Source organism: Epinephelus fuscoguttatus, linkage group LG13 (assembly GCF_011397635.1).
Source record: "Epinephelus fuscoguttatus linkage group LG13, E.fuscoguttatus.final_Chr_v1".
Classification (NCBI taxonomy): Eukaryota; Metazoa; Chordata; class Actinopteri; order Perciformes; family Serranidae; genus Epinephelus; species Epinephelus fuscoguttatus.
The window spans coordinates 11,596,811-11,623,771 of NC_064764.1; the positions used below are offsets into that span (position 1 = coordinate 11,596,811).

At 40.3% G+C, this 26,961-nt stretch overlaps 1 protein-coding gene across 1 annotated transcript in view; it reads left to right on the forward strand.

Moving 5' to 3' along the window:
• tmem163a (transmembrane protein 163a) overlaps window positions 1–26,961 on the forward strand; it is an 85,069-nt gene that overhangs the window by 51,120 nt on the left and 6,988 nt on the right. The window contains exons 3-6 of the mRNA XM_049594710.1: window positions 9,582–9,625; window positions 10,634–10,725; window positions 16,557–16,653; window positions 26,095–26,206. Of these exons, the coding sequence (XP_049450667.1) occupies window positions 9,582–9,625; window positions 10,634–10,725; window positions 16,557–16,653; window positions 26,095–26,206 (345 nt within the window). The remainder of the gene's footprint in view (window positions 1–9,581; window positions 9,626–10,633; window positions 10,726–16,556; window positions 16,654–26,094; window positions 26,207–26,961) is intronic.

Here is a 26,961-nt window from a genome sequence, read left to right on the forward strand (position 1 = left end):
GTGGCATAAGCAGCTTGTAAGTATTAGGATTAGTGTTTTTTACAATGCACCATAATAAAAGCAAAGACCCACTTTAATTGGACACACAGCACACTATGAGTGTTAAATTTTTGTTTTCTTGCTCATCTTTTAACACCAGTCTTCCTCCTCAGTTCTTTCAACCCATCTTTAATCATTACACCCACTTCTTTTCTCCTGTCTCCTTAGTCAGCCTCTTCTTTTCCTCATTCTCCTCTTTCCCATTCCCGTTTGAAATCCCTCCCTTTTTCTAGTTCTCTTACATTTCCTTAATCTCCCGCTGCCCTCTTCTTTTTCCCTCCTCCTGCCACTCCATTTGCACCTCCTCCTCTCCTTTTCTCTCCTGTTTCCCCAGTCTTGTTAGCACTGGTCACGCACGCTTGCCTCCCTGATTAACTAACAACCCAAAGGATGTTACACCAAGCAGTGTCTGCTCTCCCTGAGAGAGGCATTGATTTGCTGGCAGGCGCTAACCACACAGACGGCTGGCACATCGAAATGAGCTTCAGAGCAGAAACTGAAGGACTGCCGGGAGGAGAGAACCCACTATTTTCAAATTAATAGCTGATATGGAATGGAGAGGAGAATGCTGTATTTTTGGCCCCATGACTGCATACACAAAAACTCTGCTCCAGTTTTTGAATACTACTCTGAATGAAAATATGAACTTTTGTTTGCTTTTATTTCTGACAACATTAATTAAAGATTCAAGACTTTTTCATGCACCCTAAATACTTACTTCTCTCAAGTGTTGGTTAAATCTGTTCCCATCCGTTTCCGGGTAGAGTGTAAACCAGGATTAATTTGTGAAATGAACACTTCTCCATAGTGCCAGACGCCATCAAAGGCAAGCAGTTGCCTACTCAGGGTGGTTAAGACGACAAACTGCTGTCACCAGCACTGGTGAGGACAACGAGCATGCAGATGAGCTTCCCTGAGACAATTTTTGACATTTTGTCCTGAAATTCTTCAATTACGCAAATCAGCTGCAGCATCAGCTGACCTGGTGGCTGATCTCAGATGATCTTGCAAGTGAAGACACTGGATGTGGAGATCCTGAGCTGGTGTGGTTACACATGGTCTGCTGTTACAAGGTTGATTGGATGTACTGCCAAATTCACAGAAACAAATTTGGAGACAGTGTATGGTAGTGAAATGAATATTCAGCTCACGGGCAGCAGCTCTGGAGGACATTCCTGCAGTCAGCATGCTAATGGCACACTCCCTTAAAACTTGCAATGTCTAGGGCATTGTGTTGTAGTATGTTATGTAGTGGTCATGCCGACACGGATTTGAACAACGTAACGAACACAATTTGAGAGAAATAAGTCTTATGTGTGGATAAGAAAGTCTTCGATCTTCCGTGTTGTTTATACTTTGGTTCAGTACACGCTGCGTGTTTAAATGAGGGCAGACGGTAGGAATAGGCTCAAGGTGATGAAGCTGAGGGGTCTTAAATGCTTCCCTAATGAGTTTCTAGAAAGATGACACAGACACAAAGAGAGGACATCTGTTCTTTTGGGAACTGAATACATTTTAAACACAGCGGTGTGTATGTGTGTGTGTATTAGTGCATGTGTGTGTGTGCACAAAGTGCTTCTTCAGTGAAAGTGTTGATTAACAATCCAGCTGACTCACTGCATCGCTTTTGAAGACAGAGGGTCAGATAAACAATTTATTACACAATGAGAAATTCAGAGAAAACAAGCAGACTCACGTGGACTAATTTCCCCGGAGAAGCAGGAACAATTTTTATTAATCTTCTGTTTTCAGTTAGTTTATTTCATTTTCTTAGACCTTCTCAGGTAAATAATTAGTCTGAAATACAGCCTGAAGAGTTTGGTGTCATTATTCCTATCTCTAAAAATTGTAATAGTTGCAGTGTGAGCTATTTGATTTGGGCACAAGTCACAACATCTAATCACTACAACTAATTTCCTAGTAATGAGTTGAGTCTGTATGATAATATGATCTGCTATAAGTTACACAGTATTATGAGAAAATGTTACACATGGCCTTGAAGTTGCAACAGACTGACATGGTGATCGCTGAGCACAGACTCGCCACAGTCACAAGTTTAGAGCACGCTGACACCATAAAGTCATGTCAAGATTGGAATTTATCTCTGTAAATGAATTAAGTCAACTTTAGGAGCAAAATGGTGTCTGTCTATGATCAGTCTGTAAGTTGGGCACAACTCGGAGTTGTATGTGTTCTTGAGGTGTGTGCATTAAACCAGATGAAACCCACAAAACTAGGTTAAACCCATGACAGTTTACGGGCCAGTGCTTCTCGCCCAGCAGTGCTCAGCTCTGAACTCGTATCTGAGGCCTTCTGGAATGTAGACAGTCACACACAGAGGCTTTTAGTTCCAAGAGGTCACAACCCTCCGCATCACTGGATGTATACCGCTTCACCTAAATCTCAGTGAAGATAACATAAAGTGAAAACTGGTTTGAAGGAAGAAAGAAAGAAAAGAGAGACCTTTAAGTTTTCTTTTCTATCACAAATTATATCTTTGAATTTAAGAAAGTACCAAAGCTTGACTCCTCTGACATCTAACAAGTGGGAAATTCTGAACAAGAGAGGCAATCAAATGCCCCCAAGCAAAACTTGAAGCATTAAAATCTATGGGATTATGGTTGTCAAAGGCAGATCTCTCAATCAGGGGTGGCCAAATCCAGGAGGAGGGTCAGGGAGCGCTGTTGGCTTTCAAGCCAAGAGCTTGTCCTATTTTATGCCAGACCTTATGACCCACAGTGTTTAAATATTTCAAGCCCTCATGTCCTCATTTTTAACTGAGCTGTCCAGCATTATATGCATACACCAAGTCTGTTCATGAAATGTGTCGTCCACATCGCCTGCTTGACATGAGACATACAAAGCCAGCAGATTAACCATATTTTAGCTCAAATCAGAATAATGGAAATCCAGATTATCTAGCAATTAATTTGTGTTGAAATAACATTCCTTTGTACTTGGCTGTGTGCTAATGTAGTAGGAAACTACTGTTTAAATACTTCTACATCAACCAAGCAAAACATGAATTTTTAAAGACAAAGAAGCATAGATATACTGGAACTGAACAGTTAAACTTTATTTTCGCAGCCGTGATTGTTTTTTTTTCTTTCAATAATCATATTTGTTTTCAGATTATCTATAAAATTATGCTTTTCAAGTCATCATTCCTACTAAATTGTGCACTGTAACACTTCTTGTTTGGACCTGGGGCCTCCATTGGCATATGTGGCATCTCAAATAGCATCATTGCCATTTTTAAAAAGATTTCTCACATATTGGCACATCTGATGAGCTAACAAGCAGTTTACAGCTTTATTTGCCACTGCTCAAAGTGACAAAAGAACTTATGTTTAAGCAACACAATCACCAGAATAAACAAGGCACTGTACACAAACCCTGAATACTTGTAGCTCATACATCGTTTTGGCTGAACATACAGAACCTGGTTTTGTGGCACAATCCCAGTAAGAAATGCAGTGATGTTTTGGTAAAACAACAACCGCTTTTCATGGCATTATTCCTGCTGGAAACACAGCAGTGAGTCCAGCGGAAATTATGATTGGCCCTAGTGCGTGCTGTCCTGTCATGCATGTATTGTCTTGACACAAATAGAGACTTGACATTGGACAACATCAACATATATATTATCAAGTAATCATCATTACATATCTGAAAAAAATATCAAAGGAAGTAAGACATTTATTTTAATAGTTTTTATAGTACATTTAAAGATTTTATAGCCTATATAGAAAAAGCATAAAATTTTGTTTTTGATAGCCTCTGACTATTTTTTTTTTAAAGAAAAGAAAAAGAAAACCATGGCACAGATGGGTCGACATTATTTTTTTATAATTTGTTTTTGAACACAGGTATACTTTCAAGGTGGCAATCTGAATCACTTGCAAGGGCAGTCGCACTGCCTGCACTGTCTTTATTTATGCTCCTGGATGAGATGCTAAAAACACCCACATTTGATGGCTGAAAAGCTGCTGGAAATGCAGGGATGTTTAAGTAAAAAACACAACCACTTTCATGGCACTATCCTGGCTGAAAATGCAGTGGTGTCTAAAAAAATGCTTTTTGTGGCACTATCACTGGTCTATCTACTACCACATTAACCCTTTGAAACCTGAGCAACTTGGCTTGATTTCTTATAAAAACATGGGGAAAAGGCAATGAGCAAAAGAAAAAAGAAATGACCCAAAAAATTAACAAGAAATTAGTAAAAAAAAAAAAAAATAAATAAAATAAAAATAAAACAAGAAAATATGTGGAAAAAATGAAATTTAACAAACAAACAAACAAGGAAATTACCTGGAAATAGTGTTTAAAATTGTTATAATTATAACATAATTTGATTATAATAATTTGATTTTTAATTTATAGTGATTCATGATTATAATTTGATTTAATTATAACATAATAACATAATTTAAAAATGTAATAGTAATAATAATAATAATAACAAATATTGTTTTTTCTAGCTTTTTTCTTTTCCCCCTATTTTTCAAAATCATTTTCTAATCTTTTTTTTTCTTTTTTCTTTTTTTCACAATTTGTGAGACATTTCTTACCAAGTTGCCAATACTTCCAAAAGCGTCTGAAAGCAGCACCTGAAAATGCAGCAGTGACTTGGTAAAAAACAATGGGTTTCACTGTTTTTGGTCTCAAACAGTGCTCTGCAGTGAGCTGCACCTTGGCCGGAATCTCAATTAGGTAGCACACTATAAACCATCCCTTCCACCTTCCAAAGACTAAGGGCCAGTCCCAGTACCCCCCTACCCCTTGGCCCTACCCCTACATTTGTGCATTCCCGCGAGGGGTAGGGGTGTCCCAATTCCTTTTTGGGGGGTAGGGGTAGGGGGCATAACGAGGGGTAGTGGGTATTAAACTAGCCCTTCAGAGCGTGAGATTTCAGATGCTGACTTGCCAGCGAGGAGTAGATGTCACCATGGCTACCACCAAGCAAGAGACGGGGAAAAAAGTTCATACATAGCTAACGTTACCGTCGTCAGGATGCTTTTTAGCTAGCTAGCTAGCTCGCATTATCTGGCGTCTGTCATCTGTCCTGTTCTGCAAACTTGTCGGACTTTTCACATTACGATAACACGCCAGCTAGTATAACTATGCTGCCTTGTAATGTTAGCAGGTTAGCTAGCTAGCAGAAGTCCCTTGTTGTCTGTCGTTCATCAAACGAAGCATGATGAATGTGGCAAATGCGATCGGTAGGATGAATGAGACTCCATTGTAGATGCCAGTTGGAAATGTAGATGACTCACAGCTTCCTATTTAAAATAGTTACGTATGCGTGAACATAACCAACGTGGTGACGTAGTGAGTGGTGTCCCAATTCCTAGGGAAAGATTTCTACCCCTACCCCTTGTTGCTTCATTTTGAGGGCCAAGGGATAGTGGGCAAGGGCTAGGGGTAGGGGGCTATTGGGATTGGGCCCAAGTCACTCATATAAAATGCTACTTAAGAAATTTTGACATGGTATGTATGAAATGTACAAATGAAACATATTTGTGGTTTGCAGAAAAGCACAATGCCAACATTTCCTCTGGCGACTGGGCTGGTTCAAGCATCGTGACAAAGGTGCAGTAAAGTTGGGAGCCTCCAACTATCCAATTACCCTGTATTTGTTTCTTGTATTCACTGGAGAAGCAGGCACACTCTCAGTTTGGCTCTGTTTCTGGACTCTCCAGATGGGTCGGAGGCCTGGTGGAGCTCCGCACATTTGGCTCACCCTGTGTGTGTGTGTGTGTGTGTGTGTGTGTGTGTGTGTGTGTGAGTGAGTGTGAGAGGGAGTTTGTACGTGACAGAGAAGACAATCAAGAAAGAGGTCGTGTAAGAGAGGGAGACTCGTGGGTGACAGTCTCCAAGACAGAGCGAGACAGAGGGACAGCATATGTGTGTGAGTGTGTGTGGGCAGTCATGTGTTACACACCCAGCCTGACTAATACCATCTGCCTTGTATCAGGGGTCTGTCTGGGACTGCCCTCTCATCTCCACTCTTCTTCCTTTTCAATCATTTCTCTTTATTTAGCTCTTTTTTTTCTCATTTCTTCTTTGTATTGTGCCTCAGTAGTTTAGGCTGCTCTTTTTCATACTAGCGATGTTTTAAACATCGAAAGAAACGAAAAAGTCCTTTGTAACTTAAATTTAAATATTTATTTGTTTCTGGCAAAATGCAACGTCACTCCATGGCCATGGAGCAGTGAGCTCTTACCGGTATGAATAAAAGAAAAAGTCCACCACTCAAAGATGTGACAAGAGACACTGAGATAGTTAGGAAAGGAGAGAAAGAAGGAGATATGTGTCAGAGGAAATCAGAATCTGAGAGAAAGGAGTGGGCGACAAAGGCGGCAAAGACAAAGAGCAAAGAGGGGAGAAAGAGAGCAAGAAGATGAAAGCTCTGTAGTTCAGGCCTACTCCCAGCTTGGCCTCAAATCTCCTGTTACCATGGTGATTTAACTGCCGATACGCTGTCCCCCCGAGACTCTGTCCTGAAAACACAGGGGGAGAAAGAAAGAGAAACAGCAACACAAGGACAGGCAGAAGGACAAAAAAGCACAGGTGTGCTAGACAAGGACTGCAACAAATGTTCAATATACCCTCTCTGCCATTCAGGGAACCTTCATGCATCCAGCTGAGCTCAATGGAGCCTTTGAAAGGTTGTTATTATATGAACAGCATTTAATTGTGATGCCACTTGTATGGCACCAAATGTTACGACCGTTCCTCTTAGCTCCTTGGAACGTTTTCGTGTCTTTCAGCTGATTGTTTTGGTTTTACGACGCGCAACTTTACTGTTTCGGGTTATGGTCACCAACCTTTTTCCTTTTCTTTCTTTTTTTTGTTTTAACAAAAACTTTTGATACGCTCACTTGCATATCACTGAGCAGCATCCAGACAATGTTAGCGTCTAACGGGTGAGCATAGTGAAGCATTTAGCAGTTACGCCAGGGCCACACCGCCCGCGGAAGCGCCGCGAATAGCCTCAAAGCACCGAGAAGAGAAGGCAGTTTCCTTTCGATGCCCATGTTAACCGACTGTGTCGTCCACACTGGCCGCGCCGCGCCGGGAAGCTCCGCGGCAGGCTCACGATTTGCAGCGATCAGTTCGGCGTCTGGTCTATTTTCTGCACAAGCCGCGAGGGAATGTGTCAAGCTAGGCAGGAAATCAAACAAAGTAACAACAACAGAATCCGGTCAATTTTCGGAATCAAGCAAATTTCAAAATAAAATACCACGTTTGACAAATGCGATGTGTATATGTATATATATATATATATATATATATATATATATATATGTATGTGTGTGTTTATATACATATTGTCAGTGTTATCTAAACAGAGCGCGAGAGAGATGAAGACAACAATTCGCACTGGGAAACAGGAAGAGAAAACACCAGATTTAGTAAAATCAAGAGTAGATTTACAAACTGGTATTTCAACTGCCTATATACAGACCAAACTACACAACGCTGGTAACATACACTCCTTGTCTGTGTGTGAGTGTGTGTCTGTCTGTGTAGCCTCTGTGTGTGTATGCAGGCTCTGTGTGTGTATGTAGCCTACCAGCCTACTGTGGACATTCATTCACGGATAATAGTCATTACTAAGAAGTGCACATATATGTACAGTTGTTAGGAAAACATGGTGTTATAATTTTATGAGGTTATTTACTTACCCATGATGGAAAAACAGCCCCAAATGTGACGGAGAAAACAGCTGGGAGCAGAAGCGCTTGTCGACCAGCGTAGAGAAATGCGCGTCTGGTGTGAGTGGAAATGCTCCGGCGCGCGAGAGAATTTCGTTGCGCTGCGCTTCGCAGCTCTTCCGCGGGCGGTGTGGCCCTAGCGTTAAAGAGCCAAATACTTCACTCAGGATTTGGTGGAGACCAAACTAGAGCTAATCAGTGAGTAAATACAGGACTTTTGTCAGGTGGCCAGAGACACAACTACAAATGAATGCCAATGTTGCTCCGTGTCTGCTGGATGTGTAATAAGCAACCATTTGCTAATACGTTAATATGTCAGTGGTGGGTTTACAGGTTGTTGTGCGGCCCCCAAATTACCATAAGGATTTTACATGTCATGTAAGGAAAGTAGTCTTTTACGGTTTACCGTAAAACTTTAATAATAGCCTGTGCTATTTATTGCTTAAATCACTGAACTCAACAGGCTTATATTTGAGACATGCGTCTATATTCTGACTATATGACTGCTTCAGAGGTAACAGGGAGTCACCACTTTTTTTTTCATATCTCTTGTGTGTCTTAGGCCAGTATATCTCAGAAGATTACTGTCTTCTTTGATGCTCATACTAGTTTCAGTAAAATGAAATGAATGATTGAATTGTGAGAATCTAACCAAACTAATAATATGCAGCATCTCCATAATATATTTATATGTGCGATCAAAGCACCTAACTAACATTAACTCAAGTGGGTAGCCAATAATGTGTTTTATATATATCCAAAGAACTTCTATAAAAATGAACTGCTTGACAACCAGACCATGCGTATAATTAAGGCATTTATTTGTCAAAATGTGTAGCGACACGGCTAGTAAAAGGGACTGGTATTTATTTGGGACTAGGCTTTAATTGAAGTTCAACAGTAAATTCAAATGTGTCTTTGTTTTGTGAACATTATTGAATAAAAGGTTTTCTCAGTATTTCACCTGCAAAATATCCCACTGATCATAGTACTACTTTCAACTGTCTAAAAAGTGGGAAAAAAAAAAAAGATTTTTTTTCACATTAAAAGTCTAGTTTGTAGGATTAATGGGCATCTATTGGCAGAAATGGAATGAAATATTTAAGTTTTCATTAGTTTATAATCACCTGAAACCTAGAATCATCATGTCATCGCTACCTTAGAATGAGCTGCTTATATCTACATATGGAGCAAGTCCTCTTCCATGGAGTCCACCATGTTGTTCAACAGTAGCCCAGAATGGACAAATTAAACACTGTCACCAGGAAAGATTTGCATTTTGGCCACTGTAGTTCTTCTGCACACTTGCCACATGGGAGAAATTTTAGTTGGTTGCAATCTACAACCTCACCACTAGAGAACAACATGGTGGAAGAGTGGAAGTGAAGGAGGACCTGCTCTGTATGTAGATAAATGTCTCATTCAAGATAAAGAAACACGAAGATTCTAATTTTCAGATAATTATAAACTAATGAAAACTTAGTTGTGAATATTATATTCCAGAAATTTCTGCCCATAGATGCTCCTAAATCCTACACACTGGACCTTTAATAATCCTGTAGTGTTTCATCATTTTAAGTTGTTTGCATTGTTAACTTAGGTTTTTATGCATCATGTTTATTATACATGATGCATTGTATGTGTACATATGAACATGCATCGTTAATGCATACTGGGAACGTGTCATTATTATAGTATCTTGTATTCAACTAAATAAGATCACCAATGTCACATAACTATAGGATAAAACTGACCACTGAAAGCTAATCAATCAGTGCTAACTGCTCTCCCTGTCTTTCTCTCTCTCTCCTTCCACAGCTGTATCATTCATGAGGCACAGCGCGTCATCCTTTGGATTTGCCGTGAGTTCCACCTCCCTTTGCATTGATCAATTAGTCATAACTTTGGGCTCTGTGATTTATTAATGAATCCTGTTACCAAAGTGTTATTGGTCCCTTTGTCTCCAAGGTAACAGGGCAGAGAAGAGAGACTTGGCACGTAGCTCAGGTGCCTTTTGTGTTTGCTAAACACGTCTGCTGGCTTTCACCAAAATAAAGCTTCTTATTACCTATTTTTCTTTAAAGGAAGTGACTGGGTGTAATTAGTTTAAAAAATAAGACTTATTGAGAGTGAAGTGAATATTAAATCCCCCGCACTCTAAGCCAGTAAGGGCAAACGTGATTAGCATAATGTGATTAGAATAATGTGATTGGAATATTATAGACCATAATCTGCAGTGCTAGCTATCTCTTTATTAACGATTGGGTTTTAATTAGGAAAGCTATCTATGACAGTTTTAATAAAGTAGCAAGAAGACAATACGTTGCTATAACCCTGCGCAGGGGGGTTAGATCACAGCAGCTGATCGCCTGTAGCTTTAGCTGCTATAATGTTGAAAGTTGACATTTTTCTTTTAGCTTTTACAGGTACATTATGTGACTTGAAAATTAAATGATAATGATCATATTTTATGATACAGCTTCAGGGCAGATAAGACTGTCTTAAGTCGTCTTTGACAGAGGATAACTAACTAATGCAGCACAAAGTCATATACAGTATCATGTTGAAAGTAAAGTTTTATCACCCTGTGGCAATAAAACATAAACAGTCTTGGTCATGCATTACATTTTGAAGCAGCTCTTGTATGTTTCACACCATACCAAACATTCACTGGATCTTTGAAACCACTGATATGGTGAAAGATACAACATCTTCTGTGGCATATTAAACACAGATGTGTTGCAGTGGTGCAAATACTTATCAAGCTGCTATCTAAAAAACACTCAAGTTTGTTGCAAAAACTGTGCTTACTTGCAACTTAAGACCATTTCCTCTTTTCATTTGTCGCTTGCTCTCTGTTTCTGCTGTAGTTTGATGCCACGCTGGACGTCCTGTCATCAGTCATTGTCCTCTGGCGCTACAGCAATGCAGCAGCTGTGCACTCAGCACACAGAGAGTACATGTGAGTACCAAGCAACCTGCTGAGTTTAATTAATGTTTGATTGATAATGAATCCATGTGGTCTGATGTAATTTGGGCTACTTATCTCCACCTGCATTAAAGCAAGAACATCTGCATTTGCAAACATTTACTAACATAAAATGTCATAGTTAGTCCACCAAAAGCCTCCACAACTGCCACAGTGCTCCATTGAAAAGGTTATCCAAGGTTCGGAACTCTGAAACTATTCTATACAAAGATTATCCTTCATTCTGTGTTTTGGCCCAAAATTGCCATTGGTTTTCAGTTGGGTCAAGATCTGGTGAAGGCTGCAGCACATCATTTTAATGCTCACATAACATCCAGTGTGCCCTTGTTGCGACTGAATGAGAAATTTACTGAATGTGGAATTGAAGCAGGATACAATCGAGAGTCGCTCTTGTCCTGTGAAGTGTAAGGGCTTCGTTCCTTTGCCCTACAATCCACTCATTTCATGCATGTGTGTATGACATGTCTTTATATTCTTCTAAAAAAATAAACCACTTAATATTGTTATTCTTGAATTGACAAATAGATCAGGTGGAAAAGGTGTTGCGTTTGCATGGTCAAAGCACTGACATGCTGTACCTACCTGTCCACGTTCCGTATCCATTGTGTTTCCATACATTCCAACAGAAATAAAATGTGTTGTTTTTCCACTGCAGTGAAAGAGTATTTCAGGGGCATGTGGGATGGATGAAGGGAGCTTTAAGCCAATAGGGTATTGTTATATTACTGGTGCCTTTGAGGGTGTGAAGCCTTGTCTTATTAGGCTTTCAGTCATGCTTGGCATATCCACCTGGACAGAATAAATACTTTTTCCAAACTCTATTTCTTCATTCGAGGGTGAGAGGCAATGGAGCAATATATTCCTAATTGAACAAGGTCACTGACTGTACATCAGTGCTAAACACAAGCCTGTTAATCTAGTGGTTTTCAGGCCTGCTGCAGCTCAGCTGAGTCCATCAAGTGGCTGTCAGGTTGCACAGAGCCGTGTTTGTCTCGTAACAGCACCACAGAGGTGCTGCAGAGGATGAAAGACTGAGCTGCCACTCTGCCATCCATTAACAATGAATATTTTACTGAACTTTTTTTAAACATAAAGGGTGTTGCTGATTGTTAGCAAATCAAATATATATGTATATATATATCTATATATATCTATATATCTATATATATATATATAGATATATATATATATATATATATATATATACAGTACAGGCCAAAAGTTTGGACACACCTTCTCATTCAATGCGTTTTCTTTATTTTCATGACTATTTACATTGTAGATTCTCACTGAAGGCATCAAAACTATGAATGAACACATGTGGAGTTATGTACTTAACAAAAAAGGTGAAATAACTGAAAACATGTTTTATATTCTAGTTTCTTCAAAATAGCCACCCTTTGCTCTGATTACTGCTTTGCACACTCTTGGCATTCTCTCCATGAGCTTCAAGAGGTAGTCACCTGAAATGGTTTTCCAACAGTCTTGAAGGAGTTCCCAGAGGTGTTTAGCACTTGTTGGCCCCTTTGCCTTCACTCTGCAGTCCAGCTCACCCCAAACCATCTCCATTGGGTTCAGGTCCGGTGACTGTGGAGGCCAGGTCATCTGCCGCAGCACTCCATCACTCTCCTTCTTGGTCAAATAGCCCTTACACAGCCTGGAGGTGTGTTTGGGGTCATTGTCCTGTTGAAAAATAAATGATCGTCCAACTAAACGCAAACCGGATGGGATGGCATGTCGCTGCAGGATGCTGTGGTAGCCATGCTGGTTCAGTGTGCCTTCAATTTTGAATAAATCCCCAACAGTGTCACCAGCAAAACACCCCCACACCATCACACCTCCTCCTCCATGCTTCACAGTGGGAACCAGGCATGCGGAATCCATCCGTTCACCTTTTCTGCGTCTCACAAAGACACGGCGGTTGGAACCAAAGATCTCAAATTTGGACTCATCAGACCAAAGCACAGATTTCCACTGGTCTAATGTCCATTCCTTGTGTTTCTTGGCCCAAACAAATCTCTTCTGCTTGTTGCCTCTCCTTAGCAGTGGTTTCCTAGCAGCTATTTGACCATGAAGGCCTGATTCGCGCAGTCTCCTCTTAACAGTTGTTCTAGAGATGGGTCTGCTGCTAGAACTCTGTGTGGCATTCATCTGGTCTCTGATCTGAGCTGCTGTTAACTTGCCATTTCTGAGGCTGGTGACTCGGATGAACTTATCCTCAGAAGCAGAGGTGACTCTTGGTCTTCCTTTCCTGGGTCGGTCCTCATGTGTGCCAGTTTCGTTGTAGCGCTTGATGGTTTTTGCGACTCCACTTGGGGACACATTTAAAGTTTTTGCAATTTTCCGGACTGACTGACCTTCATTTCTTAAAGTAATGATGGCCACTGGTTTTTCTTTAGTTAGCTGATTGGTTCTTGCCATAATATGAATTTTAACAGTTGTCCAATAGGGCTGTCGGCTGTGTATTAACCTGACTTCTGCACAACACAACTGATGGTCCCAACCCCATTGATAAAGCAAGAAATTCCACTAATTAACCCTGATAAGGCACACCTGTGAAGTGGAAACCATTTCAGGTGACTACCTCTTGAAGCTCATGGAGAGAATGCCAAGAGTGTGCAAAGCAGTAATCAGAGCAAAGGGTGGCTATTTTGAAGAAACTAGAATATAAAACATGTTTTCAGTTATTTCACCTTTTTTTGTTAAGTACATAACTCCACATGTGTTCATTCATAGTTTTGATGCCTTCAGTGAGAATCTACAATGTAAATAGTCATGAAAATAAAGAAAACGCATTGAATGAGAAGGTGTGTCCAAACTTTTGGCCTGTACTGTATATACATACATAAGAGGAAAAAAAAGACCCAACTAAATAAAATTATAATTAAAAAAATACATAGATAACAATACATAAATAATTCTTAGAAAAAAAAATCAAACCTATATTCCTACATAAATATGCACCACAATCTACTCTGACCTACAGCTGATTGGCCCTCACACACACAAACCGTGCAAAACAGCACCATGCACATGGCGTGTGATTCACTTCAAGATCCATCCACACCAGCAGTGTACTCCAAGTAGTTTCTCCAGTTTGCCACATATTACTATGAGAGAGATTTATTCATATGATGCAACTTTTGCCAACTCTGTGACCATTTCTTTAAAGACGCCTAACCTGGTTTCCTCCCGTCTAATTTTCTTTCCCACCATTATACTGGTTTGAATGAAGCCCCTGGCTCCACAGTGAGATGTCATTTGTGGGTCACTGAGAACATACATCCTCGGGCAGAACTTAGAAGTTAGTCCGGGTAATGTTTTTTATACGTTCATGAACTTTCATCCAGTAGTTGTGATTCATGGGACATTTACAGAGTAAGTGAAGAAGAGTCCCTTCAGAGCTGCAACACGATCAACAATCAGTGTTGTTCCTGAGTTTAAGCTTAAACAGTCTGCAGGGGGTCCAATAAAAGATTTTTCTATACTTACTTCAAAGGATAGTCCACCCAAAAATGAAAATTCAGCCATTATCTATTCACCCATATGCTGAGGGAGGCTCAGGTGAAGTTTCCATACTGCTCATCTGTAGTGATCCAAGTGTCCTGAAGCCTCGACATAAAAAGTTGTTTGGAAAAAACTGTTTTTAGCCTCATTGTAGCCTGTAGCTCTAACTGCTTCTGTGTACACCGAGCTCACGTGTGCACGCTTGCGTGCGAGACCAGCAAAAGCACGTGAACACACATGAAGGCGGTGCCCATGTCTCACAGTCTCGCGCACACACATGAGCACGGTCTATAGAGAAGCAGTTAGAGCTACAGGCTACAGTGAGGCTAAAAACAGAGTTCAAATGACGTTTTTCCAAACAACTTTTTATGTCGGGGCTTCAGGACACTTGGATCACTACAGACGAGCAGTATGGAAATATTTTGTGGTTTCAATTATGTGTTTTTGGATGTTTGAATCTGGGGCGCCCAGCTTCCATTAGGTGGAGTTGTGTTGCTACCTCCTCTCCCCTTGGATCTCTGCAAGGGATGTGAGGACTCTAAAACTTCACCTGATCTTTCCTCGGCATATGGGTGAGTAGAAAATAGCTGAATTTTCATTTTTGGGTGCACTATCGCTTTCAGTTTTACTATGTACTTAAAACGTAGTTAGACGCATACATGCAACATACACATACACACCAAAAGTGACAGCATGCATTTTACATCCTGTTTGCTGTGACAGAAACTGAACCATTAAAGTTTGACCAATGCGGTGTGTGCTCACACTTAGTGAAGAGCAGGGTTTTAGACTTCCTGTGAGTTTGCATGTTTGTGGCATCTCCTGATAATACATATACGAAAACAAAATAAGAATGTAGGAATGGGGCTGGATGAGACCTTCGGGCTATAGTGCATCGGACTTAGGTAATAGATACTAAGGCAAAAGAGAATGAGACATAGGAGGATATTATACCATTTTGAATTAGGTTGGTGCAAATGGATAAAGAGTGTCTTTTTATTCAGGTTACATTTGTATTAATCAGCACGGCTGTCTAGGTGATGTAACACTTTTCTTGTTAATGTGTGTATAATTTACCACATTTAATAGCTAGAAGTCAAGTGACTCTGAATTTGAGACATTTTCTAAGGTGTCCTAGAGAGAAGTATTTCTCAAACGCATACAGACTTTAAAAGTGTCCTTTTCTAAGTGAATTGTGTCGCAACCAACCACCGTCCAAATCAGTAAAGGATAAACACCACCTCACTGCACCTGTCAGACACAGTGTCTCTGTTCTGTAGTGAGATAGATGGGACGCAGCTATTGTAATTCAGGCCCAGTAGATGTGTCAGACCAAGCGAGACTATAAATGATCGAGCAACGGAGAGGTGTTGAATAAGCATGTCTTATTCCATCGCTGCCAGAGCACAGGAGTGTGCATGTGCAAGGATCCCATTGCCCCACCCCCCAAAAGCATTAACCTCATTATCCCCGATATTTTTTTAATAAACAAACATCACAAAGTGCCGCCCTCGAGTGCTCTGATGGAAGTCGGCAACTTGTTTATTCTGGTAGCACACAGTGCCCCAAATACACTGCAAACAGTCTTCTGACTCATCTCACAAACACTGCGACCATGTTGAGAAATATATGTGTGAGATTATATGTTTGCATTATCACTAAAATCAGATATAAAGAGGTCTTTCGGTCCTATAGCAGTTTCTGTTATAACATTATGCATCATGCACTGTGCCAGATATTGTCATATGGATAATTCTATCATTAGTCTGTGAAATTAACTTAATTAATATTCAATGTAATTGAAGAAAATGTATGAGTAGGCTTACCACAGCACTGCCAAATCACTTACCGACATATATGTCATTTTCAAAGGTCTAGGGTTGCACTGGTTGTAATTTAAGCCAGTGAACAGGAGTTGTTAATGGCTGATTTTTTCTTTAAATTTTGCTAAAATTTTCCTTTATTATTTCATAGTGGTTGGTAAAAAACGTTACTAGTGTGCCAGACTGCCCAAAGCCACTGGCAGTATTATTTATAACTGTTTATGTCAGGATGCTTTGAACATTTGTTTGTGTCTTTGCTGCAGCAGGAAAATGACAAATTGTCCTGATTCAAATGCAAGAGAGAGAGGAACAAAAAACTGGGAGAGAGTGCTCTTGAATCAGATTCTTAAGGTTGTTGCTTTGCTTCAACTTTAACTACCTCATGGCAGGTTAAGCAGAGGGATCACACTCACTGAAGCAAACACCTAATGCTCTGCTCTCTGTCTGTCTGTCTGTCTGTCTGTCTGTCTGCAGAGCATGTGTAATCCTTGGGATTGTGTTCGTTCTTTCCTCCCTGTGCATCCTTGGAAAGGCCATCCATGATCTGGCAACCAGGATGCCCCCGGAAGTGGTAAGACCACAAACACACACACACACACACACACACACACACACACACACACACACACACACACACACACACACACACACACTTTTGAGGAAATTACATAAGCCCTTTGTACACAGAGATGACACTAAAGATCTCCTACAAAGTCCCTTTTTCATGCCATCTTTGCATTTTTACACAGCATCAAACAATGGCGGCATCATGCCGTTCCAGTATTTGATTTTAGGCAGAATGCCAGCATTGCAGAAGCAATAGTGGCGTGATGGGCGTGACATATAACACAACGGCGCCTGCCCCTGGTGTGACATAAAACAGATGCACCAGCAGCACTTTGTAAACAATAACAATGGCATAACTTGGCAATAGCAATCATTTACTGTCTGTTGTATGTTCTAATCTCCTCTGCTTGAAGGGTAATGAGCTCCCAGACCTCATTGTTTTCCCAATTTGCCAACATTTTCAGCTGCTGTTTGTCTTCCTTGAGTTAGCTACTAACTGCTAGTGGCTACATTTAGAGCTCTTGCAGTGGGTTGCACGCATAACACCTTAACACATTGTTTATACGGACCTTATTTTGGTGCTATTACTACCTCCAGTGCCGGCTTAATGGTGAGGCATCTCTATCCCCATATACATATAATGAATAATATTTCAGGAAAAGGATTGATGTCCAATGATATGACAGAGGCAAAAATATCTACATTATGTAGTGTGTAGTATGTGTCAAGCTTCAAAAAGGCTGGACCCTACGCATCCCATAATGCAGCTCAAAAGTGTCTTTCATTAGACACGCTCTACTCCCCTAAATGTCCACTTTCAAACTCCACACCTTAAGTTTGTTACACAGGCTTTCTGCTCTAAATTTAATATTCTAAATTTTAAGCCTCAGACGTAACAAACTTTGGAAAGCTCCTCCAGAGACTTGACCTCATAGAAAATGGGAACAACATTGTCACAACATCAACATGTTTAAATTGAATGTCAGACTGTGATTCATGTGTGTTAAAAACAGAATGCTCTGATTTCTGTGTATAATAATCGTGCCGTATAGCTTTGTATTGAAGGGGCAGTGTTTTATATTTGTTCATTAAATGCTGTTAAATTCAAGTTTAAAACTTTTTTGTCAGGGATTGCAAGTGCCGTGACAGTGCAGCAGTTTAAACCTTACCTTGGGCTTTGTGGTTTTCTTCAGTATTTTATGAAAAAGACACAGCTCATCAGCTGCTCCAAGCTATTCCCCCGACAATATAAACAACGTGTTTATGAGAAAAGTGGCAAACACAGGTGCATGTGTGTGTGTGAGTAAACAGCACAAATCACCCATATACACATTCTGTGCACACGCTCACATGCATACCACACACACACAAGTGAATGAAAATTTACAACAGCCTTGAGTTCCATATGTGCTCCATCTGAGTCAATACATACACATACAGTACATTTACACACAGAGCAACACACACGTACACACACACATCAGTCAGTGTTGCGAGCGAGGTATCTTTTTATAGCCCTCTGCTGTAGCTGCTCTGACGTCAGAGTTTTGTCTCCCTCCACCTGACTATTGTTCCTTCTCTCTCTGTTGGACACGCACACACATGCACACACGCTTTCTTTTTAATGTCAACACTTCACTCCCCTCCCATCTCTCTGGAGGTGTTAAGACTATGAATAAGGTCCCAAAATAGTCTCATCTTTCTGTTGCTGGGGCACGGCCCAACTCTTCCGTCGTCACACTGTTTGGGGAGTGCCCATTGCATCCTTTCCAGTTCTGTGCTTTGAACTCTCGTATTTGGTTTGTAAATGATTTAACTTTCACCATCTGTCCATTTCATTAACCAGTAAAGCCAAGACAGAGAGGAAAAAGAGATTTCTACACTCCAAAGACACATAGTTCCTCTTAAAGTTCTCTATTAGGTAGTTTCAAAGCTCTAACATGCACTTTTTGATTTTGTTATATATCTCAGCAGTGCTCCCAAATCCCAAAATATCACTGCTGATGTTTTTAAAGCTCAACACACTTCACATTTGATTTTTGAAACAGCCTTGAGCGGAGAGGAAATTTGAGACTTGGGGGACTAGTGGGACCTTTAATAGAGTCAGGGGGTGTACCTTGCTCTGCGAAGTTTTCTTGTAAACACAAAAAATACATTGTTATTGTACACGAGGACTAACAAATGTGTTGGAAGCATTTCATTCCTCACAATTCATATGCAAAGCTGATTTTAAAAATATTTTCAAACCTGCATTGTTTGTATCCATGTTGACATCCACTAGCAGTCTTCTTCTTTGTTTTCTCTGGTATACGTTTCTTGACGGATAACTACCAACTGTTGCTCAGTGGAATAGCATGAAAATCATTGACAGAAATGTGCTGTGTGAAGCTAATGCAGAAGTGTCTTAAACCAAGTCTACAAGACAGGACTCTACATCTCACTTGATTTATTACCTCACTAAACATTTTCCCAATCAGTTTATGGTCTCAATCGCTAATTTCAAGTCTTCCGCACCATGAAGCTCATTTGTAAATTATGGTCCCATTTAGAGTAAAATAGACAACAAAGCAGGTCATGCCTTAGGATGTGGTTACCTTGTGATTGACTAGTTGCTACCATAGTGGTATCTGTAGGTTCTGAGACAGATCCACCTCTCGCTCCTCCACAGCTCTACCCTATCATCCAAATGGGCTCACTTTTAGCTCAAAAGACGGTGACAAGGCTTCAGAATGTGAGTCTTCAAACCAGTGGGTGATGTCCAGGTAGCTATGTCCACTTCTTTTATACAGTCCGTGGATACAAACAAAACGTATACCCAGCTATGAAAACATTACCCCAGTGTATTGCTAGTGACCAAAACTCCATAAATAAAGAAAAATGTGTTTGCTTAAAGCACTGTATACTGTAATGTAGATGGGCTACTCTGCGCATACCCTCTTCAACATGCCATAGTGATATACAGTAGCAAAGAGTTCTTCAATGTCTTTCAGGCCAAGGACCCCTCAGCTCACAAAGAGACAGAGCAGGGACCCTCACTACATATATGTCAAAAAATTGAGTCTCACTTGAGATAAATGGCTAAATATTTTTGGGTCTTCTCTCGTTTGTTTTTCTAGCCGCTAAGTCAGCAGCAGATGTAGCATGGCTAGGAGTGTTAGCCTCACCCTCTGCACTTTTGCCAGTGATTTCTAAGGTGCAGGTATGTCAGAGTCTCTTGCCCGAAAAAGTTACAAAACAAGCCAAATTATTGTGGCTCACAAGAATGTCCACACACTTGGAATAATAATAAGGCTAAATGACCAATATGTTTCAGTAGTACAAAACTGTTAGCTAACTAGTTTGCCTCGCTGTTATAGATAGGTGCCTCAGTGACAACAAACAAACAAACAAACAAACAAAAAAAGGCTCCCTACAGTGATTTAGCATGATTGCACAAGGATTCATTAGCCTACCATGAATGTTGTGTATACTGTAAATTAAATGGGGTTTATGAATAGGCCAATTTGTCTTTGCTAACAATATGTTGGATTTGTGTTAATGTGTATTTTCAGACATATTTTAATTAAAGAAATGAAAAAAAAAGAATGAAAACTTAAATTATCAAGCAGTAACTTGGTGACCTCCCTGCACTAACTCTGAGGATCCCATAGGGGTCCCAGACCCCCTCTTGAAGACCCAGGCAATAGCAAAAACATATTTGCGACCATGACTGTTTTAATGGTAGCCTATGTTTAAAATATCCACATAAAGTTATCTGAAGCTCTTTTTACAAAGAAAGGGCAGAAAATTTTCACCTTGCATTATTTGCCCAAATTTGACCAGTATAACATTATTCACCCCAAACAACCAGTGCAGCTTACTGACTGTACCAACAGATATTAATTATAAGCTAGTTGGCAAACGATGCACCGACTACTGTACACACAGGCTCTCTCCTTTTTCCTCTTGATGCGGTATGTTTAAGCAGATTCATAAAGTTCTGGGATATTTTCTGGATATTTTGTGATTTTTCATTGCGGGGACGCATCTTGGCCCGTGTTCGCATCACCCCAGGCAAATTAGCCTCTATTTTGCACCCACCTGAAACTTAAAAATACACTCATAACATTTCTAAATTTTGCCTCGTCTTCTGTTTGAACACACTTGTGCTTCAGGTAGCAAGAGTCCAGTTGTTTAGATGATTTTCACATACACCTTTTAGAAAAAGGATAATTGATATCCAGAATTTTGACAATATATTTAACAACGTGAGAAATAACAGATAAAGAGGAGATATTAGATATTAATAGATAAAGAGTACTAGTAGATAAGGAGTACTATTAATAGGCCTGATGTTAGTTATTCATGTCTACAACTTCACCATTCAGTACAACAGATGGAAGCAACGCAACATATGAAGGGACCAAGACAGATTATTGCCGCATAAGGCCAAAATTAGCACTAGTATAAGAACTCGTTGCAAAGAGGACACTGACAGAAAAGTTCAGATGAGAAAAAAAGCTTCATTTCTATTTTACCTTTTTGTTTTTTGCATTTCCAATTTAATTTATGTGTATATAATGTCAGTGATGGCTGAATTCCATTATGCTGCATCAGTTTTTGGGTCCTAGTATTGTGCATGATGGCTCCCAAGGGACACTTGGATAAAAGAGACTGTCCCCCTCCAAAATACAACCACATAGTTTACCTTTACAAGCAGACCCATATTTATGCTTTTTGTAAGGCTGCAACCTCTTGTGGCCATTGTATTAATCACGGGAGCAAAGTAGGAAACCATCTCACGTAATTTTGATGCAACTGTGGTCGTTTCACAGCGCTAAGAACGTGTGTGAATCTGTGACTGTTAATGGTCATCTATTAGGTGTTGTGTTGTGCAGCAGTAGGGGCGATAATTTAGGAAACGCTCCTGTGGGTCATATTCAGAGAGTAGTAACAAATGAACTATGTGGTCGTATTGGCTGGAGGACTTGTTAGAATAGAACAGAGCCATCATTAATGTCACAAGTGCATTTCCTACTATCAGTCCATCAAAATGTCTTTTGTTAAAAAAAGGCCTATTACATCTGTTGTGTGTGAGTGGAGCCCCACACGAATAATTTCTATATATGCTGGTTGGTGGGTTGGTAGCAGAGCCTAATTCTATCCAACAGATATAAAGCAGATATAGGTATAATAAGAAAACAAAAAGACAAAGTGTTTGTATTCATGTGCATATAACAAGATTTGAAGGAAGGATAAATATAGAACGCTCTGGTGTATAAATATCTGTACTAGACAAACCAGGTATATGTCTTCTTGATCATTTTTAAGTGCGTGTTTGATGGTGTAAAAAATGAGTCACTGAAGCCCCTTTGACCACAAATGAAAAGCCAAGAGACTAGAACTGGTGGAGAAGCAGGTTGAGGGCAGCAGCTATTCCGCAGACTGCGTTTGATGCTCCAGTGCCATTATGTTAATAGAAACTGGGGGTGTTAGGTCTCAGAGGAGCTTCCTGACACCAGCAAGCACCTATTACCACCGTCTGTCTCTTTGACATTCTCTCTCTCCCGCTTCCTTCCTTGTACTGTATCTTATCGTTCTTGGGCTCTGACGCTCTCTGTCTTAACTTACATCAGATCGATTATCAGTTTGTTTGAGAGTAATCTGTCATTCTATGTGAGATACTTTGACTGGCTACTTGCTTTGGCTGAATTTTGTAAATGCAGGAGTTTAAAGGATAGTTTCATCTCATTCTCTGTCTCATTTATCCGGTCTCTCTCTCTACTTTCTTCTCTCACCACCACATTCATTATCTTTTTCCCCTCTCTCTCTATCCCCTCCCTCCATAGCCCATATCATTTACTGTTTCCATCACCCTCTTCCATCATTATTCCCACTCTTTCTCTAACCTCTCCCCACAAGCTGACCTAGTCTTTCTGCCTCCATTAGCATGTCTGTCTTCACTGCTTTATTGTTCTGAGACTCTTATTTTCACCATTCTTATCCTCTCTGTATCAACCTTTGGGTCTTGTTCATTGAAGTCTTCATCAAAGAGAAGTCAGAGGTGGTTTTTCACACCAGCAGTGATCTGTTTATGTGCTCTGTTTGTGCGTGTCTGCAGGACAGCATGCGTGACTGAAGGAGCCAGATAGAGATTACGAAAAGGAAAAGAAAATGGACATTTTGGCGGGAAATCTGCAGGCTGAATTTGATGTTTCTCGCTTAACACTTCTCTGATTTCTTCCTCTGAGAGATTTTCCTCTTCACGTATAAATGTAACATCCAGAAGATGACAGCAGCAATACAGTGCAAATACTGTAAAATGTCGCTACCTTGAAGTATTGGGCTGTAAAATCACATTGAGCGGACAGAGGGTGGAGAAAATCAGGAATTCTGATTCGCATCACGTCCTGGGTCGCTGCTCTCATAGTGGGCTGTCTGTGTCTAGTGCCTGATTAAACACAGAGAGCTGAGATTGGCTCTCCCTGCTTCTGTGCTGGACGGAGGGCAACACACACTGATGTAGCAAATACATACAGTACATGCATGCAGTGACACACTTACAGTAAACTGGCCTTTTCACAGTTTGTTCTTTGATTTTGATCTCTGTAAATGAAATAACGCTCACCAATCTAAATCATCTGTAAAGAGCTGACAGGGCTGCCTTTACTGCCTCTTTCGGTCTACTGAAATCAGTACAGTACATATACAGCGTGGACAGCATATTCCATAATACTGTGAAGCAGAGAGGATATTGTTGATTACTGAGAGACACTGAACACGAGCAGAAGCAGCCAATAAGGATTAATCTCTATAAACAGATATCCGCATATGTATGCAGAACAGGAAAAGATTTGTTATCGGAAGCATTTTGGTTTCCATCTGTAGTTTGTTTGTTGTCTAAGTAGTATTGACCAGTTATATTTGAGCGCCAGATTAACAGTCTGTGTGGAGAGGTGGAGCACATTGGTTGAAATTTAATCTTGCAACCGATCGGCCATCATCTGATGACGATTTAACTTTATATTAAAATCTGCTTTCTTATGTAGATTCTTATCTTTTTATTGAGATCAGCCGAAAAGAGCAGCGCACAGAAGTAGAAACCTTGGCCCGGATATCTGCTGAATACATTGGATATCGGCCGTTGCCCTCAGAGGCTTATTGGCGTCAGATGATAGATGATGACTTCCGAGACTGATGGGACATGTATGAAATGAAATCCAAAACCACGAACTACAGTGTAGTCATCTTTTCAAAACAGTGCTCTCACTTAGAACAGCTTGTTCTTATTCTGCCTCCATCTAATTCAAGTAAATGGGAGTATAAAGGGTGCAAGGGATTAACAAGTTATTAGCTGGCCAGCAATCAAGAGCTCAAACTACAAGCAAGTGTGTGTGTGTGTGTGTGTGTGTGTGTGTCATAGAGAGAGAAATAGAATCAGAATGCTTCTTACTGTTATTGTATCATTAAAAAACACTGAAATCACTTCCTGTTTACTAAATAGCCCACACTATTTACCCTGACCCATAATTTAGTGTTCAAATGCTGAGTGTGAAGTGTATGCACTGTAATGCCCTCAAAAAACTTTCTTTAAACAAATGCACAAAGCATTGTGTCATTTATTAGGGAAAGTTGCCACTGTGCAACTCTACAGCCGTCCATGATGTTATGACCGTAGTAAACCATTGATTATCTATTATGCAGGGGCATTTTATCTGACTTAGAGTAGGAATAGCACAGGCGTGACTAATGAAATTACATCCAGAAGGCTATGACAGTGTGACGTTGAGCCAGCATGAACAATAACTGGCGCAGCTAAATGCAATTTAGCTGCGCCAGTTATTGTTCTTACCTGTGCCTTTCCCACTCAGACATGTCAAAATACTGTCTGAGAAAAAGGCTTATTTCACTCTTGACATTCCTTCACACCCACACTCAATCAGTTGGTGCCTGGATCTACACTGGAGTTACACAAATTCACCAAGATCTATTAACCAATAGGAATACAAGGGTGTAACAAAATTAGATGTCAGTTAAGCACAGTCTTTACCGGCCCATACAGTCCTTACCTGTGTGGGTGGACCATGAATGTGTAGTACCTTGAATAAACACATACTATTATTAGGTCTGATGTTAGTAATTCCTGTCTACAACTTCACCATTCAGTCCAACAGATGGACGCAATGCAACATATGAAGGGGTAAAGACAGATTAATGACGCGTTTGGCCAAAATTAGCACTTGTATATGAACTCTTTGCAAAGAGGGCATTGAAAGAAAAGTTCAGATAAGAAAACAACCCTTAACTTCTATTTTGCCTTTTTGTTTTCTTATTTTCAATTTCATTTATGGCATGTAAATTCAGTGATGGCTGAATTCCATTATGCTGCATTAGTTTTTGGGTCCCAGTATTGTGCATGATAGCTCACATCATGATGCGAAGGCTTATAGGCACACAGAACAAACTGCCCTCCTCCAAAATATGACCACATAGTTTACTTTTACAAGCAGACTTATATTTATGTTTTTTCGAAGGCTGCAACCTCTCGTTGCCATCGTATTTATTTACAGGAGCAAAGGAGGAAACCTTCCCAAGTGGTTTTCATGCAACTGTGGCTGTTTGACAGTGCTTACAACGTGTGTGAAATTGCAACTGTTAATGGTCATCTATTAGGTGTTGTGTTGTCCAGCTGTAGGAGCAATAATTTAGGAAAGGCTCCTGTGGGTCATATTCATGGGGTAGGAACATATGCGCTATATGGTCGTATTGGTCGGAGGACTCGTTGGTACAGAACAGAGCCATCATTAATGTCACAAGTGATGCCTGTGCATTTCCTACTATCAGTTCATCAAAATGTCTGTCGTTAAAAAAAAGGCCTATTACATCTGTTTGTGTGAGTGGTGGAGCCCCACACACTAATAATTTCTATATATGCTGGTTGGTGGGTTGGTAGCAGAGCCTAATTTTATCCAAGTACATTATAAATAGCCCTGACTAAATGTCTGGAGAAGAAAGGTAAAGTCTGATTTTTCTCTCATGTGTCTCTTATTGTCCCAGTTGCTCATTTCTTTTTCTCTCTAACTTGTCTCTGTCTCTCTCCCCCCTGTTGGCCCAATTAAAGCTGATAGAGAGACACTCTGGGGTCAAGTGCTGGTTTTTGCTGAGTCTGTTTGAGACTTAAGTTGAAAACACCAGACCCTCACATCACTTAGAGGCATGCATCTGAATGACCTTGGTCTGATGCACCAAGACAAGCCTGTATATTTATTATTAATGGCTGAACTGACAAAAGCTTTGTGGGTCATTCTGCCCGACTGAGATGTTTGTGGCTTTTTAGTGTTTGTTTTACAGATACTGTGTGTTGCTTTTTCTCAATTCGTTTGTATGCTGTATCTCTAAACACACATGGTTTAACACAACCCACAGTATTATATGAATAATCTACTATTCTATCTTCTTTCTGTAGGATGACTTCCTCTACAGTGTGTCTATAGTGAGCGGGCTCACATGTGCTGTGTTGGCTGTAGCCAAGTTCATGCTGGGAAGAGTGCTGACTAGCCGGGCACTCATCACTGATGGTAGGGTACACACACACACACACACACACACACACACACACACACACACACATACACACACACACGCTTAAATTTCAATGTTTTAACATGACACAGGAAGCTGTTGTAACTTGACTTTATGTCGTCCCATCTGGCCTAAATTTCACGAATAAGAGTCCAGGCCCGATGACATCTACATGCTCTTATTAAGTCAGAGTCATAGCGCCACCTACTGACAAGAGGAAGTCAGCCTTATAGTATGTGATAAAGATCATCTGGTTGACATGAAATTTACGTGATGCGGTCTAGCGACATGATGTAAAATGACTGTGTGTTTTCTAACGCCATACACACTTCAACACTCACACTCACACACACACACACACACACACACACACACACACACACACACACACACACACACACACACACGCACACACACACACAGTTGAATATAAATAAATGAATAGCACACTAATATAAGAGATCTTAACGTAGCTCACAAATGGCTACAGAAGGGCAATAGGAAACAGTATTTTACTCTCTTAATGACCAGCAAAATGATCTTGTGTTTATCATGAGTCATTTCTTTGGCCTCTCAATGTTGATGATCAGTGTCTGTGTCTCTCCTGTAGTTCAACCTAAATTGTAACAAAACTGACTGTCATGTAAAAAACATGTTGGTTTCAGGGAGACCAACAAAAAATGATTTCTGCTGAAGAAAATAAATTTGAAAGTAGGTAGATGGTAATAAGTGGTAGATGTATTCAGATCCC